General features: G+C 34.2%; 1 protein-coding gene across 16 annotated transcripts in view; it reads left to right on the forward strand.

The window, feature by feature from the left end:
* LOC113497889 (twitchin) overlaps nt 1-22,938 on the forward strand; it is a 128,711-nt gene that overhangs the window by 15,712 nt on the left and 90,061 nt on the right. For 9 of the 16 annotated variants that reach the window (XM_026877659.1, XM_026877663.1, XM_026877661.1 and 6 more), the window contains exons 1-26: nt 2,603-2,806; nt 4,366-4,603; nt 11,263-11,402; nt 13,331-13,352; nt 13,723-13,885; nt 14,848-14,989; nt 15,915-16,050; nt 16,131-16,334; nt 16,419-16,720; nt 16,855-17,481; nt 17,591-17,763; nt 17,896-18,069; nt 18,247-18,501; nt 18,767-18,886; nt 19,131-19,541; nt 20,154-20,261; nt 20,362-20,472; nt 20,567-20,740; nt 20,834-20,947; nt 21,045-21,146; nt 21,234-21,332; nt 21,412-21,507; nt 21,978-22,070; nt 22,155-22,241; nt 22,326-22,442; nt 22,523-22,618. In XM_026877659.1, the coding sequence (XP_026733460.1) occupies nt 4,431-4,603; nt 11,263-11,402; nt 13,331-13,352; nt 13,723-13,885; nt 14,848-14,989; nt 15,915-16,050; nt 16,131-16,334; nt 16,419-16,720; nt 16,855-17,481; nt 17,591-17,763; nt 17,896-18,069; nt 18,247-18,501; nt 18,767-18,886; nt 19,131-19,541; nt 20,154-20,261; nt 20,362-20,472; nt 20,567-20,740; nt 20,834-20,947; nt 21,045-21,146; nt 21,234-21,332; nt 21,412-21,507; nt 21,978-22,070; nt 22,155-22,241; nt 22,326-22,442; nt 22,523-22,618 (4,239 nt within the window). In that variant the 5' untranslated portion in view covers nt 2,603-2,806; nt 4,366-4,430. Of the gene's footprint in view, nt 1-2,601; nt 2,807-4,365; nt 4,604-11,262; nt 11,403-13,330; nt 13,353-13,722; nt 13,886-14,847; nt 14,990-15,914; nt 16,051-16,130; nt 16,335-16,418; nt 16,721-16,854; nt 17,482-17,590; nt 17,764-17,895; nt 18,070-18,246; nt 18,502-18,766; nt 18,887-19,130; nt 19,542-20,153; nt 20,262-20,361; nt 20,473-20,566; nt 20,741-20,833; nt 20,948-21,044; nt 21,147-21,233; nt 21,333-21,411; nt 21,508-21,977; nt 22,071-22,154; nt 22,242-22,325; nt 22,443-22,522; nt 22,619-22,938 lie in introns of those variants that run through there. The other 7 variants (XM_026877672.1, XM_026877673.1, XM_026877675.1 and 4 more) reach the window with 6 other exon arrangements.

The following is a 22,938-nucleotide window of genomic DNA, read 5'->3' on the forward strand; positions in this document are numbered from 1 at the left end:
CTTATTAACGTCGGCATCACACCGAGCTTGCGCGCGCGCACCTTGTTTGCCAAATCACGCGAACAGAGTAATTGATCATTTGTTTACGTATTCATTTGTAGCAACATTTATTTGGAGATACACTGTTACTGACGATTCGCGCAAACACGCAAACAGACATACTTCGATGGATTTATTTATGGCTGTCCAGATATATCCAGTTACGTAGACGTAAATAAATAAATGACGATTACGGTTAGTAACAAGACGACACTCTCTCACCGTTTCCCTTTCATAATCGCTTTTATTATGTTTTAAATTACCTTGATAGGACCACTAGCAGTTTTCATTGATTTAATAAGCGTCAGGCGACCACCTTCCCAACTTCGTATTCAAGTCAGCTGATAGCTCTCTTATTAAACATATAATATTGTCAATTGTACTAATGTTATAATGTGGTATAAGAACTTTTTATAACTCAATATTCAAACGAGACAGCCAACTTATCGTAATTTGTCCAATAGCTGCAACTCTCAAGTATGTAAAAGTTATAAGTTACTTCTCGTACTTACTTACTTAACTCTGATTTTTAAATTGAGCAATATCTTTACTATTTGCCCATACTTCAGCTATCTATTGGATATTCCATATTTCAGCCATTTATTCATTTACATTGAGGTTCTTTATATAGGAGCCAATGAAAGCTCCGATGCCCTATGTATACAAACAACCTGCCTTTATCAAACTGATAACCCTATGTTATAAAGGTTCAATCATGGGCACGAGGAAACCAAAATACAAGAGTAACCAAAAGCATTAGAAACTTGCTTAAGATGTGTTATGCGCAAAGTTCACATGCTTTAGCTGTCTAACTTATAAATAAACCAATTAATTAATCGAGCGCAAGATCCAAAAGCCGACATTTCAGACAGTTTTGCGATCCCATACGTTTTACACATTACTTGGCAAAACTTATGACACACCTACACACGGCCCCGAACATTCTATAATTCTGATACCTAACAGGATGCTATTGTCCCGGTATCCAAAATATCCAATATGTGGGTAGACAATCCCAACTGTTTGAAATAGACTTCCTGTGATCTTCACAACTCATTCATGCTTACGATAATAATAGACCAATTAATGATGCAATACAAACTCATTTGTTTCGATCTTTGATGTTCGTTCCATTGTAGTTTTCCAGTTGGAGGATTTCAATGATAATTTTCCTTAATTTTTATATTCAGCATTCATATCGATCTTGGAAATCGGTCAGAAATTCCCATTGAATCTAAATTAATTGGAAAGGAAACTATTAATCAACCGAACGATGAAGTCAGTTTTCCTCTTAAATTAATGTCTTTAGGTGAATAAACCTCGTAACCAGATACGATTAATACTTTTAGAGTAGGTACGGGAGCTCATTCAAAAATGTTATTTACATGGGAACCAGATTACTCATTATTATCGTTATTTCATAAGTGTGTCTCAACAGGTCACGCGCTTAATGTATAAGACATCTAACTTCGTGACTAACTATAGGTATATAATTAAACATCCCAAATTCATATCCATATATCATTATTTGAACTCGTTTAATCATCTTTCTCTTTGGCCTTATTTTGAATTCAAATATTACAAAAGTCATTGAACTCTTTAATTTGGCTCCGAATCCACAGAACCTACAACATTATAATCTTGAGAAACTTGAAATCTAAAATTGAATACCAAGAATGTAATGAAAGTTTCAAAATTCAACCAAACAAAATGCTTCACATGACATGTAAGTTATGGTTAAGGCTATCAAACGCTTTAGTCAAATCCAAAACGAAAATAATCCTTAATAATTACTCAGTAATGGAATCACACTCCATCATTGTCTTGAAGAGCATTTTGTTCATCAATCACAGGGTTTAAAGCATTACATGTTGACACTCTTCACCTGAAGATTTATAGGTCACCTGACTTCTCCAGTTGCCAAGGGATATTCGCGAACTCAGAAGAAAAATATACGCAGCGAACTGATTTATGGACGATAATAAAACTGGAACCACTTGTTTGTCAAATTCACAGACGTTGAAATAAACATTTATAACATTATTTTATAGGTTTTTTTAACAAAATGTATTATAGATTTAACTTTAGAATACATTTTTATCATAATTATGAATTTGAAATAAAGTAACAATTATAGTAACTATCGTAGATAGATTAAACATAATTTACCTAGTCTATAAGGAAATAAGTACAAGAACTGTCCATAGAATATTCATTCATCAGGCAATTTTCAAGAAAAAGATACTATTCTGTAGGTGTTGAGTACAACAAATTTGATGAAAATGTCGACAGTTAAAATAGAATTGTAAAAGTAACTCGAAGGTTAGGTGTGATGTTCTGAGTAGTGACGCCCACGCGTATAAATCACATTAGTACTGGCCCAAACCCTATCCCAATATTTGCAACAGTACAATACCATTAGATCAGCTTCTATCTTCAGCGGAAAACACCTCTGCACCGGCAACGTCACGTATGACGAGTCCGTTATCCAACCCATGGCGGTGCCTGCATCCGCCCACGCGAATTCCGCCCGCCCGCCTCGGCCAGCCGCCAATATTTTCATAGTTTAGTTACGATTTCGAAAACGACCCGACGCGTCCCGCCGCCGGCGACAAAACCGCCCGATTTCTCTGACGAATCCAGTTTCTTTTAACCTTCGTCAAGTTCTCGAAAGTCCTGATTATCGAATTTTGTACTTTTTTGTGATTGTGATTTGACTTAAGTGTTTCGTGACACTTTTGGATTATTGGCAGTTCCTACTCTTTTGGTATGTACCTAACTTTCACTTTTGACTACAACTCTAAAGGGCCTCAAGTCCATAATATTATACCGATAAAATAAAGAACTCAGCTTTGAAGTAATACTTAAATACTCACAACGGTCCAAATATATGGCCTTGGAGTACTTCGAAACGTATCAAGATATGTATAGAATTTAATACTGCACTAAAACCCGTAACGACAGCTTTATATTTCAAGTATGCGAGCCACTTCTGATTGAAGAAATGCATCGTTAAATTTCGAAATGAAACTCATAAGTGTTAGGTAATCAGAGGAAGTTACTGTTGCAAGTTATAAAATTTCTTCGAGGAGCATTCGCCGCGAGCTGAGTTTCAGAGGCCTTCAGCGGTTACAGAAATAGACCGAGACACTCTTTCGTTTCGTTCACACTCGCGTGAAAATTTGAACACTGGACACCCACTCGGTTACACTTCACCTTGCGAGTGTTGATGGCGCTGACCGCGCTGCTCGTGAGTCATTCGGTGAATCTGACTGCTCTGAAGTGGCCAACATTGCTTCAGTTACACTCGATGATACCTGATGAATGGTTTTCAGAGCCGATAATATAAATGATCGTGACAGGTGTCTCGTCGATACCGCGGCCAGCTGCAATGATTTTTGACTGTTGGTTTCAGTTGCAAAATGTATTTGTGTAGGACAATAAATTTTAAAGACGTAAAATTGAAACAGTTAATTCTGAAACTGTGTAGTATTTATTGATTGCAGAATGTACGCAGTATTTCAAATACTCTGAATTCAAACCAGAGATTTTTAGTCTTATAGAGCATTTCTTAGAATTAATTATGAAGACATTTGCATTGCTACACTGTTTTATCCTAATTAGGTGTATAGATTGATTAAATTATGAATCATATAAAAGTTACATCTACGACCGAAAAAATATTTTTTACATAGCAGTAATAATATTGTGAAAACGTAAGAGAGGAAAGATTAGCGATGTATCTATGACCTGAACTAAGTCGATTATTTCGGCAGAGACTTCGGTAGAATTTGAGCTGAGAGCAAGTTATTTTAAATATAAGATTGAAGATGATGGTGATTTTTGATGCTACTGAACTATCAGAACTAACGGGTGTTAGAGCAATATACATGGACAGGCTTATTTTTACCTGCTACATCTCGTACGTTTGAAAGTGCATCACTTTCATGTGTATAAACTATTCCTACCATTGTTAAAGTATATAAAAATATCATTTGTGAACGACAAAAACGACAAACTTTAAATACATTTGTAAATCTTGCAGGATTTTCAAATATATCCAAAGGCATTTTTAAACATGCATCTTATCATGTGTCAAAATATGGAGTTGGCTTGAAACGCATGCACTAACTGCTTACTATCACTATGTTTAGATACTTACTATATCTACTAACACTTGTATAGTTGTAACTGAGCGACATCATCGACGTAAAACTAAAGGGGAATCTTTGAAACGAAAAAAATACCAGAATTTTTTGAAGATCCACTATTATATTTTGGTTTTCTCCATCAACAGGGTCTAATGAGAGGTTTTTCATTTTCCAGGTTGAAGCCTATCATCAGAGCGGCAGTGTTGGTCAAGCCGCGAGCGTAATGTCCCAAAGCTAGCAATGGGGGTGTTCGACGATTTAGCCCCTAGCTTCACGCAGAAGCCCCAGCTGAGGCAGGAGGACGATGGCAACAAACTCGTCTTCGAATGCCAGCTGGTCGCGTCGCCCAAGCCAGAGATCTGCTGGTTTAGGAGCGATGAACTGCTCAAAGAAGATAATAGGACCAAGTTCAAGTAAGTCATTAATTGTAACGGACAATCTTCTACCGTCCTCAGTGCTCGCCTGAATATCTATTGTCATCTCATAATGATGGTTGTATGTGCTGAAGTGGATGAAGAGCTTGTGGCTTTTAACCGGTATCCGGTTAGACTAGAAGCCAACCCGAAAAAAGTTGGTAAAGGGTTAGAATAATAATGGTGATTTGCTGAAATGCAATGCAGCTACATCATACAAAAATAGTTTATAAAATATGTAGTTACCTTCTTCCAGAACACATTGAAGTCCAGTCTAAAGAAACAAAGTAATTCTGTCTTGAATATGCAAGCTACGTCGAAAACGAAAAGTATTCCGTTAATTAAAAGCTTGTCTACACAAAAACATCAAAGATAGAGAAAAATATCTTCATCAAGAACAACTCAAATCAAAACAATTTGTGTCACAGATATTTCTTTTGCCTGATCTCAAAAAACCTGGTTGGTAAATAACAAATCTTCTCATAACCTAAATATCTAATGATAACGTGACATCCCAAGAACTGAAGTAAATAGATTGTGTCTTCTACATATGAATAATTAATGCCATGTTAAACGAGACTGGAAGGCGATATTGCGAAAGCATTTGGCGGATGATGATTGCTATTAATTACCGGTGACTGTTAATACGTGACATTGCTCAGGTATACCTTGACGAACTATTTCTTAGTCATTGAATAAATTCGTATGTTCTTCAGTTTGTACTGAATCACTTGGTCTTTTTATAGGGTATGCTTCATTGTGTATTAGAATAATAGTAACATAATATTCGAAGCAAAGCGAGTATGTTTTAAATTAAACGAAACATTTAACGTAAAAGTTATATAGTATTTGCTAGAGATTTAAATCCCCCATCCTAACCATCTATCTCATCTCTTCAGTTTTCTATATAGTGGCATCAAAAAGGTTGAATACTACTTACTGGATTAAACTGACATGGACTTCTCTATTAATCTACTATGAAAATGATCAACAAAAATGGGTATTCATGGAATTCGATCTTACATACCATTGTCAGAACATGTCCATATTAACAAGGTTCGACATGTCCAAAATCTATTAGGTCAACGTTCGGTGTCGTTAGCTTTACGATTTGTTTGTCCCAAGCATCCCTTTGATGTGATTGAGACGATCGCAAGTCGACACACTTGGCACCCACCAGACTTGCGTTCTAATAATATTTTGATGAGGAATAGCAAATTCTTCAAGATGATGGGATTTCAATATTTGACCACTGTGCTCATTTATAATATTGAGTCATTGGTGTAGTAAAAAGTGAGTTATAAGAAGGTCGAAGGGTTAATGGTAGGTGAATTAGGGTAAATTAATTAGGGTAGGAGGAATTAACTAACATTGAAATAAAGACTAACCAATACATAATATAATAGTATGAATTACTTTTCGATGAAATGTGTAACTTTTCTTGTAAGTTCCCAAATATATAGCAGAGTTCACGAAATAATGAACTGATCTCTATTTGAATGTTGGTGATGGAAATGTTGCCCTGTATTTCTAACCAGATATTTTTTCCGTCGAAACCCATCGAACGTTTAATTCTAACTGAGTAATAAATACGGCTTACCATAAAATTGTAGACTGTCTTAACGGATCTCCGGACGACGATAAAATTTAACCAAAACAGTTCGCGTCACGTTTAATTTAAATTAAATTGGAACTTTCCTGGAGTCCCGAAATAAACTGGTAAATAACAGAGAGATACCAGCGACTTATAAGATGTTTTGTTTGAAAGTATGTCAGCACAATTAAACAGAAAACACTTACAGCGAACCGACATTGATAAGTTAAACTCCGAATCAAAAATACTTGGAAAACATTTACAACTGTTGTAAATAACTCTCAGTTATTAATAACAGGAAGTTTAAAATAAAACATTAATCATTTGCATTGGCCACAGGTACTGACTTGCAAATAAAATTAAATACTCAAAAAAAGATTTATCGTATACTCTGACTATGAACTCTCAAATGAAGATTTAAATGTTGCTATGATTCTATGGAAACCGAGATAAAAGTTTTTTTACCATTATCTTCACTGTCATTAATATTTCTCTCCGTTAAAGTCGGATTTATTAGTCCTAGATCTTTTATTACCCTGAATAATATCAGAGATGACCTCATGACAGCATAAAAATTGCACTTCAAAGGAACACAACGCATGAATCCACTCATAATATTTCCATTGCTTTATTGCTTCCAAAATATTATCCTTTCTAAATCGGTAAATGTTATGAGTTTTGAGAAGTTTCCAAGTGTTTTAACATCAGATATCTTTTCTGTCCTTGATAAAAATCATTTACAGTATGAGATATGTTAAACTTTTGTTGAAGTCATAGTAAGTAGTATCAGCTGTTTAAGCGGCTGTGTTAAAAAGTTAGGCATGTAGGAGCAGTATTACATTTAACAATTAGGAATTTAATTCACTATCATCCATTGCAGACTGTCTAATTTTGTGGATATCTGATTTTTACTTTTGATTACTTTTATTTTATCTATCGTCACGTTTCTCGTGTTTTACATTTAAAGATACAGCTGTTTCTACTTCTTTTTTTGTTGATCTAGCTTTATTTATATTATTGTAACCAGAATCTTTGCTATTTCCAGCATCGTCGTTTGGTGCATATGTTCTAAGAACTTCATCTATTACTCGTGGCAATTCTAATATTGTAATGTATATTACTCATCTCTGTAGCCTGTCATGCTAGGCATTTGTTACGAGTCCATTGTAAACATATTATTATGACAGACAGATAAGATACGGACGTTTCATTCAACGCTTTCTTGCGTGATTGTCTTTTTTTAGTGCAATCATCTTAACATGGATATGATATATTAAGACATTTCTTAGATGATTTTGATTATGTCCTTATTTTATTTATTATTAACTAAAACCTATTTTGTAGTGACATTTTTGTTATTAGTGTTATAAATATTTTGTAGTAGAAAAATAAACCTTAATAGTTTTGTAATCATTGTTATTAATATTGCTGTCTGAACTAAAAACAAATGTAGATCAATTTCCTTTTCAATCTAACGATAATACATTGATTTCTACTCAACGGGAAATTACGTCATGCTTTCTGAAACAATAACTAAAAATATAAATATAACTAATTTTATAAGGAATTCAAAACATTGAGTATTTACATGAGATGGTTTAGTTACGTGACCTTCCTCGCATTCATTTCTTATGAACAATAAACAGGTAATTTAAATATAAAACCATCTTTAAATAAGAAATTGTTATGATTAGAGATATATTATGATCATTGGATACAGCGTTTTTAACAAGTGCTTTTTCAGCACGTGTTAATTAAAGTTCTCTAACGTCGGTAAAGGTTGTAAAATAATAATTTTGAAATGATAGTATGTAGAAAATAAATACGGTTTTCAGTAGATGCTCTAATTTATTATTCTTCTGCACATTACTCATTTAATACCAAAGTTTTCAACTTCTTTTCATAGAACCAGTCGTTCTAGTCAGACACTTATTTTTTATTCGAATTATTCCACAGATTAAAAATGTCTTTCCCTTAGGTATTAAAATTAAATAAATGCTCATTATTTTTTTCATAAGATATGTAATTAAGACAGAAAATGCGGACAGCAAACCTTTTAAAAGATTTAGACAGATACCCTTAAAAAAATGATTTTAGAACATAGCAACAAGAACATAAAAGCTAATTATATAGAGAATTAATATATGAGTCATAGACCTTCCTATAAACTAAGAAATATTTGAAATTTCGGGAACAATGAACCTTTTGGCTGCTAGCCACATCACTGAGAGGCAGACATAGTAGAAATCCTATTAATTTAATGTCAAATATTATTCGAAGTTGATAAAATGATTTCGGGATTGTTTTGAAAACGGGTTCAATTGCCTTTATTGCACAAAATGTTATTTGACAAAAAAAAACTGTTTATTTCAGACAAGTTTCAAAAATCTTTGGATGTCTGTTTTTTATTTTATTTCCTAACAAAAAAATAAAGGGATACAGTGACATTAAATAATGGCGTGTAAATTCAATTTGTTCTAAGTGATGTAACTAGCTGCCACTAACATACATTTCGTCATGTTAATTGGTTTTCATCTTCCGTACTGTTTGATGAAGTGATGAAATGAAAAATAGGTATTCAAAATTTTTTGGAAACCTGTTTTCGTCAAATACCCTATCCAACACAATCATCTAAAACCTGACCATTTAAATCTCTGACGTATAAATAACATATGAATCACTATGTTTGTATTTATGGCAGTAGTTGGAGATAATATTACAGAGCATACGAGTAGTGAGTCAAAAGAGCTAAATTTACAAAATAAAATTATATAAGACCGCCAATGTGCCCTTAAACTGTTCCTATGTAATTACTTTTACTGATAACAAAAAGTATATTCTATTATTTCCTATAACTTAACTTACTTTATACAATTAATTAAAAAATATTTAACCTTCTTAATCATCTAAAATTAGTAGTATCTAGGAACTAAACTAAACTAATATTTACATTTTGAAAGCTATATAATATAAAAAGAAAAATATGCATTATTTACAAAGCGTCAAAAAAGATATCCTCATCCCTGCCAAAGTCAAACTTACTTACTTTAAATATAATGTTATATCGATTGTGCGAATAATAAAGGCCAACAAAAGAACCAGGTAGAAGTAGAACCAGAGTCATTAAATACCTGTATTTTCTTTCAAATGCGTTAAAAATCGAGTCAAACTTTTACATATTTAAAGCAATAAATATATCCTTATTAGCTGTTACCCGCGACTGCGTCCCCGTGGGTAGAAGGTATAAGTTATGATTTATACCTGCCCTGTTTTTCTCACATTTTCCATTGTATCTTCGCTCCTCTTAGTTGCAGCATGATATTATATAGCTTAAAACCTTCCTCGATGAATGGCCTATTGAACACAAAAATAATTTTTGAATTTGAACTAGCAGTGAGATTAGCGCGTTCAAACAAACAAACTCTTCAGCTTTATGTATGAGTATAGAGTATAGAAATATAGATTACACTCATAAATCCCAAGCCGTACTAGGGAAAGGAAACAGCAATAAGTCAGAGCAGTTTACAAATACTTTCGTCGACCCAATTCCAATCCCGCCCAATATTGGAGCAAACATTGGGGCTATATTCATACTGTGCTTCTGGTTACATCATTGCAAATGCATTTCTTTGGAGCTATTTCAGAAAGTCGTCAATAAGTGACAATTTATTTATTGTGAAACAATTTGACGACTATCTTGATAAATTTAAGACTCTGGCAAACAAGGTATTTTCAGGGCAAGGTCATGAGCACAATAACTTTTAAAGTAATTAGGGATTTTATGTCTTACGTAAGGTAACTTCATTTTCTTTTTATGTGACAAAGCATTAAAACCGAAATGTATAGCCACAAATGTTTGTTTTTGTTTATCGAATTTTATTACTGTAGACATTTGAGGAAAGCTTTTTAAGTCTTTGATGTCAGGTATAATTATGGTGATCGTTTATTGTTTTTTTTTTCACCTTGATAAGAAGGATTCTTCATAATGATTACCACAGACGGACTTTCAAAGATCGAATACGTGCCAATTTTTTTTGCAATTTGTATTATTTTCCTTCTTTAAGTTGATCATGTACGTGCGCTTTTTTTACTTTTTACACGATAAAGCCTTCTTTCTCTACAATAAAGTACAAAATTATATTATACTAGCTGTTGCCCGCGACTTCGTCCCTGTGGGTAGAAGATATAAGTTACGATTTATACCTGCCCTGTTTTTTTCACATTTTCCATTGTATCTTCGCTCCTATTAGTCACAGCGTGATGGTATATAGCCTAAAGCCTTCCTCGATTAATGGTCTATTCAACACAAAAATAATTTTTCAATTTGAACGAGTAGTTCCTGAGATTAGCGCGTTCAAACAAACGAACAAACAAACTCTTCAGCTTTATATATTAGTATAGAATGAAAGGATGTAGTAGCTAAGCTGAGGATAAATTGCATCGTTGCATGTCAGTTGACAGGAATGTTGACTTATTTATGTAATATGAATGTAAAACGAAGGAAACGCGTCATTTAACTCCTTGCATTTGGCAACCGATTGACTTGCAATTTGACACTACATAAATTATTGAACTACTCCACTGGGAGCTTAATTACTATGTAGAATACTAACGACACGCTTTTGTTTCTTTTGATCCTTTAAAAAAAAAAACAAGGACCGTACATTTAAACTTTCTTAAATTTTTGGAAAATATAAGTGCTACTATTGACCAAAATTTATTTGTCACCATATCAATTTTATAGTTCTAAAAGGTCATTTAACAGACTGGTTTCATACTTCGAAATTAAACAGATTTTTGAAAAGGTAACACTCTGTTTAATGTAATTTTTTTCTGAACATAATCGCTACATATTGTTAAAATATTTTCAAACCTAAGGTCTTAAAGTGATTGAATGCTAAGAAAGTGGGGTGAATCAAATCACAAAAAAGTAAAGCTCTTGAGCTAAAATGGAGATATTGACATAAATTTTCAATTGCCTTCTTACCCAATTCTAAATAATTAATTTGGTTATAATTTACATATTGAAGTTTCTTGTAACTAATAAAGTTTTTCTCTTGTTCAGGATCCAGAGCATCGCCAACAACAAGTTCCTGGTGGTGCTTGAGTTAGATGACGTGATCGAGACCGACGCGGGGCTGTACAAAGTCAAGGCTAAGAATAAGATGGGCGAGGTGGCCGCATCCATCAATCTTAACTTCAGCCGTGAGTACCAATACGCTTCATTTCTTTTTTACATAATAGGAAACTACGAAGGTACAAAGGAAACTATTCCATATCAATCTAAGACACCACTGTGAAACGGTAGAGGAAAGCATCGCGGGGGAATGTGGATTACAAACATTGCAATCTGGAATTGCCGACCCGCAGTTAACAATCTTGGTGTACAATATTGCTGCTTCTTTCAAAAGAATCTCCACCAGCTTGTATAGCAATATGAGCCTGGTTTCCTCACTGCAGTATTACTGGAAATATCATACTTTAATGCAATTGCCAGGTATCGTCGCTGACGCGGCAACTTTGTCGCAAAATCCTCGTGAACGAATTATACCTAATATAGTGCTTTTTTAAGTAGAATTGTATAAAAAATAAGAACTGAAAGATGTTGCTATATCAACAACAGTTTGTCTTTTGTCAAAACAAATAAGTTCATCACTATCATGCTAAAATATGCAGGAATATTTTGACATAAATGTTCCTTAAATCAACTTTATTTGTAGTACCTGTCATATCAATTACCTACAATAATTACCGTGTATACAACACACACTAGGTTTACGTAACTCACTACGTTTTGGCTCCAGAACAACAAATATGACATCACGTTGGAACTCGAATATGACACTAAACGGCGACTTGTTTATGACCTAAACGCCCGTGACATGTTTACCCTCAGCCCCTCAAACATGTCATAACACAAGCCAACACCAACATTGTGACAAATATGACACAAACATTTGTCATATACACCAGTAACTCAATACTTGGCCAATAAAAATACCTTCGCAAATAACTGTATTAGTCATAGTCAGAAATAAATGTTTAAGACAAAAAATGTACTGTTGAACGTTAACCCACGCTTCGGGTGTTGAGCCAAACGTGCGCTTGCGCATTCACGTTGGCAACACGAATGTCAGAAGCGATGAAACTGTGACGACAGTCCGCTGACGAAAATGTTCGTATTGTAAACATGTTAGCTGCAAAATATATTTATGAACCACGGAAATGTTTTCAGGATTTTATTTATTTCAAAAAAATGTTCGATGTTTTCTTGTCCCACTTAGGTGGACCCAAAATGCCAAGCATCGGCTATATATACGAACTTAAATTAAAAAAACAAAAAAGAAACAATAAAACATAATAAGAAAAGAATGAAAATGAGCGTATAAAACATTCAATATTCAAGTATGATGAAAAAAAAGACCTAATTATTTCCAATTTATTAATTTGACAATTTAATTATTTATTAATTTTGATAAAACGATTCATAAATTGTTAAAAAATTTTGATAGTATGATACATTTGACTGACATGTTTTGACAGATAACAAATGAATCAATGTATGATAGCAACGTGCAGTTTTTCAAACAAGTCGAAACAGGAGACTACAATCTGAATAAACAATTGCGTTTTTCTTAGAAAATGCACAAAATCACTGCACTGTTTAAATATTTGTTTCTGTTAATATTGTATTGATGTCAGAAAACTATCAAATGCAATTGATAACTCTTTGGCGTCGAATCTGATTTCATTTCAACGTTTAAACAATTTTCAAATAACATTTATTTTCAAGAACAACCATGATTTATTTAAATTATTATCACTAACAATTATTCCGAATATTTACGTCTGGAACATATTTCACAATGTGTAAACATTAGCTAAAATATTATGTTTAGAATTGAATTTCCATGCAATAAACGCTTTTGCACTTAAATTTTATGATTCAGGCTATCTATATCGATGCAATCATTGCAATAGTTATTTTAGTATCGTACTAAGTTTCCAGAATTAAGACATTCAGATTATGTTATTTATTCTTATGTATTTCTTGATAAATAGGGTATATTTTATTGAGCTAAGATAATTGGTGGGTGACCGACAGAAATAATTGTTTTTGTTTAATTTTTCAGCCGCTGACGAAGAAAAACAGAAGTAAGTATTATTATCATTTACCATATTAACAGACGTTCTTAGTTACAATGTATATAACGTAGGCCAAAGTTCTCCACCCATTTGAGAACAAACATACATTCAACAAGAGTGTATGATGAACTCCGACTCATGCTATTGAGACCTTATTTTCCCTTGTCCCATTTATGAGACATTTTAATTCTCAAATTATTTAAATTCTCTTAAAAACTTGTATATTTCCCAATAAGAAACAAACCAATTAATATCTTCTTTTAGTATACAAGGAATATATGATTTGTTGAACTGAAAATACATCAACAATTTTTGAGGATATTTTTTTTATTATTTTTTCCGAATCCTTAATTAATAATTTTTTTTACGTGGTCTACAGACAAGTGGACGGTAAAGCGCCAACATTCGCGCGCAAGCCGGCCATCCGGCAGGAAGACGATGGCAAGCGGCTTATATTCGAGTGCCGCATTGAAGCCGAGCCCGTGCCCCAGGTCGCCTGGTTCCACAACGGCGTGGAGGTCAATCCAGGAGCAAGGCATAAGGTTAGTTGACAAAATAAAGGAAGTAACACTAATGATAATGATGATATGGTGTTGTTGTGATGGAAATGCAACAGCGTTGATTGGAATCTAAATGTATGACTTGGAAAGGAGTTGAGAGGAAAAATAATACATTGAACATAATAATAGATTTTAAACTAATGTATTTAAACATGTCACACATTTTTTGTTGGGTGAAGCTGTCAAAATCGGTGCACAAGCAGAGTTCAATAAAATAAGATAAACTCACTTTTTAGATCCAAAATTACAATAGGTACTTACTAGTCAAAAGGAGTATAACTAAGAACAATAAAACAATAATGATACGGATGAAAAACTGAATATAATCCAAGTGAAAGAAAGTAAAAATAAAAATGTCTGTCAAAGATGTCCTAGTTTTAATAGTACTCAGAAATGGCCTTGACCCCGTTCTAGTTGGCCGGCGGCGATACCAGGTGTTGACTGTCTCGCTCGATGACCTTTCATCCCGAACCGATTTATTAATAACACATAGTTCCATGTGATAGGTATGCAACGAATTTAGGACATCCAATAAATGTCACCATTAGAATTTTAAATACGGACACGGGAAGAATGCAATTGGATCTTCAATTGAGTGTCTTTGAAATCTCTGCAGCATTTTTTCAATGATAGGTCATACAAATCACCAGTTGATTTGAATGACGCCACCATTTTTATTGAAATTATTTTTCTTTTTTTCGTATGACTGATGAACCACTTGGCGTCAGGAATTTAAACCACAACATAGGCTTAATTATAGAAGAGGCTTAACATAGCCTGGAAAAGAAGTTTCCTGGTTTTTAACGTCTTTAATATGAAATATAATGATTACGCAAATGAATTCGAAAAAACATGTTAGTCGGAATTTGAACCTGTGATCTTTGACAAGTCAGTCCAACGGTCTTTACACTAGCAATATTGACTCAAGTATTTTCTTTTTACAGCTAACAGTTAGCAAAGAAACAAAATCCTACTATGCCTCCCTGGAGATCAATAATGTAACCGTTGAGGATGCTGGGAAATACAGGGTGACGGCTAAGAACGAACTCGGCGAGAGTAATGCCACGATCAGTTTGAACTTCGATAGTGAGTACCGTGATATATTACAATTTGTTAGTGGACAGCTGTAAGAAGAAGCTATGAACATTGGCAATTCAAAAAAGAAAACAGAAATGATTAAATTTTAGGAAACAAATGAACTGCAATGTATTCTTGAAGTTCCGCTTAATGTTGTTTAACCAAAGCTATTTTATTGTGTGTATCTAATCCATTATCTGTATTAGTTGTAATTTGTCTGAGTATAAACGTAGATATTGCAGCCAAGCTTGTATAATCATCAACTAATTCCTTCAGAATTTCAGTTACTCTACATAATACACTAGAATATATCGTAATTGGTTTATATTGTTTTACAGATTAAGATGTTTTCTTAATTACCTAATTTATTCCAAAAATGGTTTTACACTTACAACACGAACACTACACACACATTAACAATATATTTTTCGCACACTTCACATTTACACAAGACACTATTTTGATTTTTAACCAAATCTTTATTTTTCACCTTTATCTTCTTATTCATGTCTATTTTCTTTATTCCTATTTCTATCATGTATGTATCATCTTATGCAAATATGCTTTACCTAACCCTAACATACCCCCGCAATATTTTGTAGTTAGTATTATGTTGCAATCTCTTCGCTTTAGCAAATGCACAATTAACAAAATAACTAGCAACTGTCATGCGTACTGTTTGTCAGAATGAGAGTAGAATGGAAAATATTATACACGTATAATCCAAATTTGTATTTATGTATTCTATTCGATTATATCATTTATCTATTTTTCTTATACATTCCTCGATTAACTCTGAATGAGCCTGGGTTGCGATTCTTAATACACTAGAAAAGAAAACATCTTAAATCTGATAACAAAGGCTGTTAAGCTGCAAATCTTCGTCACTGACAAATTAGTGCAAATTCTAATAATATGTGCATTGATGCAATAGGCGACGAAGCGCCCGTACCTGAGGACTTTATCAAACCGACCTTTACGGAGAGACCGGTCATCAGGCAATCGGATGATGGTACCAAAATCTCATTCGAATGTCGATGTGTTGGCAAACCGAAACCAACCATCACATGGTAAGATGCTACACTACAACACATTATCTCATGTGATCCAAAACTTAAAACAGTTTTAACACTAGCACTCAATGATTCAGGTACCATGGAAAAAAGATGGTAAAAGAAAGTAGTAGATATAAAATAACGTTAGAAGAGGACCAAACATTATATCATATGGCGCGACTCGAAATCTTAGGCGTTGAGAATTCGGACCGAGGAGAATACAGGGCTGTTGCGAAAAACAAACATGGTGAAGGCGTAGCGAAAATTAATCTAAACTTTGAAGGTGGAGACAAACCGAAGTAAGCAGATACACACAAAATTCAAAAACATTTATTATTCGTTCAAGTTAGGGCTAGTTTTAAAATATTTTGTCTTTTAAACAGAATACCCGACGGTAAAGCACCGAGATTCCCTAAAAAGCCAACCATTAGACAGGAAGGCGAAGTCCTTATAATGGAATGTATATTAGAAGCATATCCAGTTCCAGACATCACGTGGTTCCACGGAGATAAAGAAATTAGGGATGGTGCAAAAATGAAGATGTCCAGAAAAGCTACCGGAAAAGATTCATTTAATTTGACGTTAGAAATTTTAGGCCCCACGCGGGAAGATGGGGGCAATTATAGGTGTAACGCCTTCAACTTGTTTGGCGAGAGTAATGCCAACATTGCTCTCAATTTCCAAGGTAAAACAGGATATGTCATCATTTTTTTTTATTATGTACGCATACAGTAGCAATGGCATGTAAAGCTTTAAGCTTTCGAGCAGCATGAAATTGTGATCGGTGCTCTGTGTTTTAATGTAACATTGCTTTCCCAGGTGGGGATGACGAAAATGGTTTCCCACCATCATTCGTGGAGAAACCCAGAATCATTCCCAACGAGGATGGCACACTCATTACGATGCGCTGTGTCTGCAAAGCAAAACCGGCGGCCGAAGTCACGTGGTACAGAGGCTCGACCGTCATCAAGGCTAGCAGTAAAATCGAAATCAGATCTTCCGAGTTAGGAGAGGATACATATGAGTTATTGTTGCTTTTGACAAACCCGACGGCAGCGGATGGTGGTGCTTACCGCTGTCACGTCGGCAATGAATTTGGCGAAAGCAACGCTAATCTCAATTTGAACATTGAGGCTGAACCGGAACCGGAAGGTGAAGGGCCGACATTTGTTGAAAAGCCAACGATCCAATCTAAGGACAATGGCAAACTAGTTATAATGGGATGCAAGGTCAAAGCTAGCCCGCGACCGACGATCGTGTGGTACCACGAGGGTAAAGAAATCAGGGACTCGTCGAAAATTAAGACCAGGGTCGAAGTAAAAGAGGACATCTACACAATCATATTGGAATTAATCGATCCTGGTATGGAAGACTCCGGATTGTATAAATGCAATATTAAAAATGAACTTGGAGAGCTCAATGCGAATCTTACGCTCAATATTGAAAGTAAGCATAAGTTATTTTATCTCTTAGGAGTTATAAGTATCAATAATATAAAATTACGTATTTACCTGAATGTTTATAACAAAATTAATAATGTTATTTTTATCCACAGTCATTCCAGTTATCAAAGAGAAACCAAAGATCATTAAGATAGTTAAGAAGAAGACTGTTATTGTTGAATGTAAAGTATTAAGTAAATTTGCACCGGCATGTACTTGGTTCAAGGAGACTAGCGCCGTCAAAGAGGACTCAAGGCACACTGTTCTTATTGAACCTAGTAGAGAGGTGAGTAATAAAAACTACCTATTTATATAAAAAAGCTTGACTATTATTAAAGATTGATTGGTCTTGAGGAGGAGGATTTTGAAAATCCAGACAAGACTTCAACTCGTTTCTAATGAACTATTTTAATTACAGGGTGAATTCACAGTCAAATTAGAAATTTCGAACGTGTCACAACAAGACAAGGGTTCGTACAAACTTGTCGCCAAGAACGAAAAGGGTGAGGCCACGTCACAGCTGGTCGAGATCACCGACATACCAGAGGAGAAGGGTGACAAACCACAAATCATCAAACATCTTAGAAGCTTGGTAAGCATACTAAATTAACTATAAAATGATCGTACAAACTTTTCACATTACGTATTTTCATATATCCTTAATCTTTTAATAATCGTCACTACTTTGAATGTAATACATGCCACTTGAGACATATTTAGGAAGATTTTTTTTACAAATTGTATTCTAATACCTTGTTGCCCGTTACAGGCAAGGAAAGAAAACGAAGAAGCTGAATTCGTAGCTGTCCTGAAGAGCTCAGACCAGTCGTGCAGATGCACATGGTACAAGAACTCGACTGTTATCAGGGACTCCTCTGAAGTAAACACCTCATTCGATGGCACCAACGCCAGGCTGATCATCAGGAAGGTGTCAACCAAATACGTCGCCAACTACAGAGTGGTGATCAAGAACGAATTTGGTGAAGACGAGTCGAGTGCCGACTTGACTATTGTTGAGGAAAAGGTATGTGTTATGGTCTATTACATCATATTCTAAACAGTGAGGATCAATGTAATTCACTCCATAATAAAGAAAAACTTAATTAACAATTTATTCGTCCCTAAATTGTAACATACTAAAAAAAGATACAGGATAGATATCCACACATACGACGTCATTCCTAGTTTCGATGATGTTTGAAAAAATTGTTTCCCTCTTTGAGATTTTTTGTTCGTTAAATTATTAATTATGTTTATGTTGAAATTGAGTATTGTTTATAACATTACAGAAAAAGAAGAAGGAGGAAGAGGAGGAAGAAACAACAGTTATTGAAGAGTCTGAGGAAGAGATGTCGATTGTAGAAGAGAAATCCGTAATCGAAGAAAACCACGTCGAAGAGAAAAAGAAGGTAAGAATTAACCAGTAAAAATGAATTGAGCATTCTCAACACTTAGTAATGATAGTATTGAAAACCCATTTGTATATATTTGTTTGTTATTTTTGTATGTTAAATGTATTATGTACACTGTACTTATGGTACATTATATAAATAAAGATTGCTCGATCAAAAACTCAACTACTCCAAAGGAACTTGGTCAAACTTTTAAAAGTAAATTGATCGTAAATAACCTTTTACACATCCACTTCAGAAGGAGGAAGAAAAGACATCCGTCCGAAAAATGTCAAAGAAGGAAGAAACAAAGGTTGAAGAAAAGAAAGAAGAGGTCAAGATTGAGGCCAAGAAAGCAGAATCTAAAGTTGAAACCAAAAAGGTTGAAGCTAAAGTGCAAGAAACAAAGAAAGCCGAAGTTGAGGCTGAGGAAACCAGGAAGATTCTAGAAAAGAGGGCCTCTAAATCCGAAGAAGAAAAGAAGGCTATTCTAGAAAAACTTGAGAAGAAGAAGCCAGAACCTGAACCGGAAAAGAAAATTGAAGGCATTCCAAAACTTAGGTCCGTCAAGCCTAAGGAAGAACCTGTTGAGGAAAAGAAAGAAGAAGTCAAGAAGACGACTGGAGAAAAGAAGAAGGTCGTCAAAAAGAAGGTCGTTGCTAAAAAGGATGAGGTAAGTGACGGGCTTGTCTTTATTTATATGAAGCAGTGTATAAAGCTTAAACAGTAACTAAACTTATAGTTCTTAGACATTTTTATTGTGCTAAGAAGAACCAAATCGTTAAATAGATATTTAGTCAATCATTATTTCATGTTGTAAATCGTCGTAGCTACGTCAACTTGACCGATTTGTTTCAGTGATAATTTTCTTCTCTTCCATCTGCTCTGAAAATCTTTTAAGGCATGATTTTATTCAACTTTAATAAGCAGTCATATCAATGTGACTGAAATTATTGACTATTAACAATAAATAAAGTAGGAGCAAACTGTGTAAATACATCTTTCACTTATGTTGGTTGAGATTTATTTTAATAAACGGTAAAAAAACAATTTATTTAAAAATAAACGTTCAAAATGAGTTTATCATGCTTTAAAAGATACCTGCAAATACTTTTGAATTAAACAGTCACGTAAGACTGGTCAAGTCTAAATTCTAAATTCTAACATAGACAAACATATTTGAAATATAAATAAAGTAATTAATACTAGATAGACTGTGATAACTGAATTTTCTCTGTTGTGAGTGTTGTGTTAACTAGATGTGCTAAACTTTATTTGGATATAGGATATTATCGACTTCGTCGACGATTACGAGCGACCAGTATTGGAGAAATATGAAAAGATTACACCAACGCCGCTTGATAAAAAAGCTAAAGAGGATCACACACCTAAGGTAAACATGACATTACACACTACACACATAACATGACAATGAGTTTATGAAAAATAAAAATGTAGTTGGATAGAAAAATAATACAAGTTAACCGATTTAGGGTAAACGCGCATCTATCGCTGATAGTGTTAAAAGTGAACAAGACAGTGAGGAAGAACCCTCAATGGCTGCGCCTGCTCCGGAGAAAAAGTCTAAAGTAGAACCGACAAAGGTATATCACAATTCATTTTACATTAATACTTAGGAAATAAAAAAACACTTCAATTGAAAAGATATTAATTAAATTGTTTCGGGGTATAAAATAGGTTGAGGAAGAAAAACCAGAACCTAGACGGCCCAGTATTAAAAAGGGAATACCTAAACCGGAAGAACCGGTGGACGAGCTATCTAAGGTCATACTCGGAAAGTCTCCTGTTAAACCAGAGGAGACTAAACTTGAGGAACCACAGGTAGCAAAGACCAAAAAACTGGTCAAAAAGGTAATTAAGAATTAAGATATCTCAAAATAATAATAAATTGTTCATCATCGAATTAAATTATAAAATGTAAATTATGCCTAAACATTTTTAAAGCCTGGAGATCAAGCCGAATTCGTGGATGATTATGAAAGGCCAGAACTCGAAAAATACGATAAATTTACACCAACTCCAAGTGATAGGACCAAAAAGCAAAATGGGGTTGACGAGGTATACAATCTATTTCATTTAATACATTTTAGAATTTAGTCAATATTGTAATAATCATAGGCAAAAATATTAAGGCTTACAATAATAATACTTATAGGCCGAACCTGAATTTGTCGATGATTATCAAAAACCAGAGCTCGAGAAATATGAAAAGATTGCTCCTACACCTAAGGACAAACGTCGTCCTAGTGACACTCAGGTAATAATAACACAAATACTTATATTTTAATCATTGTCAAGTGTCCAAGGTTAAGCCAGTAATGTATATTTCATATATTTTTGATAGGATGATGTAGACATGATGAAGGGCAAAATTAAACCCAAAGAAAAGGAAGCAGAACCTGAAATGCCTACACTCCGCAAACGTTCTGTCGCTAAAGACAAGGTAGATAAAATCAATAAAAGTTATAAAATAAAATCACTGATATTTAGGGTCGATGTAATAATAACTAATTCTAATGTAGGAGGAGGAGAAAAAGCCAGAGGAAAAACCGAAGGCTAAGCCAAAGAAAAAAGACGAACCGGAAGCTAAAAAACGTCCTTCTCTCAAAGAGAAAGAGGTACACACACATTTTTACTCAAACACTTTACACTTAACAGTTTGGTAGCACAGGATAACGAGTTTTACAGCAGGGCACAATTCTTTTGTAACAACACTCTAAATTTCAAGTCATGCAGCAGTTTTTATTCAGCCACGCTATAATCCTCTATCGCGGCAAAATTATTTTCAGCATTTACAGCTCTTGTATTTAAAAAAACAGTAAGTAAGCTTATTCGCGTGCATGGCAAAAACTGTACAAGCTTTGCTTCTCTATGTTATAAATGTAAAGTTTTCAAAGATTTACAGAGTTCCCGTTAAGCTGATTGGATGGTAGGTAAATTGGACGAACGAAGAAAATGAGAATTGGAATCTAAACACAAAATTACACACAAACACACGAAAATAATTCTTCAACTTTATCTTCTACTCTATTCTGTGTTTTGACTAATATTTGTGTACACAACACTTATACATGTTAACGATTTGAAGGTTGCTGTGGAAGAGTTTGTCGACGATTACGAGAGACCCGTTCTCGAGAAATACGAGAAAATCACGCCAACGCCAATTGAGAAAAAGAAAAAGGTACACGTTTACACTAAGTCGTTCGCTTGATCAGACTCGCTAATAGTAGTTATTGCGGTAGTTAGTAATAATTATAATGTTTAGGACGAGAAAAAGCCAGAGGAAGATGAACCTTCCTCCGCTACAGCTACGGCTAGAAGGCGTTCTGTTAAAGACAAAGATAAGCCAGAGGTAATAAATAAAACATATCAAAAAATTAATTTACTCAAAATAGTTGAAAATGCAGTAGAAACTAAAATATAAACATTTCTTTAGCCTATGGACGTTGACGAAAGCGTCAGCCTGTCTAAGCCAAAGGCACCAGCTAAACCTGGAAAGGAACCCGAAGACGTTTCTCTTACACACAAAACTCCAGCTGAAATTAAACCTACGGTTCGTAATTTTAAAGTATACAATCCTACAATAGTCGAAATAACGTTAACAATACATTCTAATATTAATATTAAATTTAGGAGGACGAGGCTGAAGCTAAACTCAGTGTTAAGAAACCTGAAATTATCGAGGAAAAGACAATTAAAAGACCTTCAGCTAAAGAACCAGAAAAGAAGGTATGGTTCGCAAATAAAATATTTTTTTACATTCTGGTATCGGTATTACTCTATAACTAGCCAAAATGATAAAAAATATTCAGTCATAAGTAATTGGTAGAAAAACTTTGCTCATGAGTGGGATAATATACAGATGAATAAAATATGTAACATAAAGAAAATTGTACCGACCGACTATGGAAGAACGCACATTAGGTGCTAAAAGTCAAAATCCTTAAATTCTAATTCCAAAAAATTCACAGACCGGATTGAGGCCAATCAACACTAATATTCCACCATTACCAGCACCTGCAATTTTAAAGCGAATATTAATTCTGGTT

The sequence above is a fragment of the Trichoplusia ni genome, chromosome 10, assembly GCF_003590095.1.
Source record: "Trichoplusia ni isolate ovarian cell line Hi5 chromosome 10, tn1, whole genome shotgun sequence".
Taxonomy (NCBI): domain Eukaryota; kingdom Metazoa; phylum Arthropoda; class Insecta; order Lepidoptera; family Noctuidae; genus Trichoplusia; species Trichoplusia ni.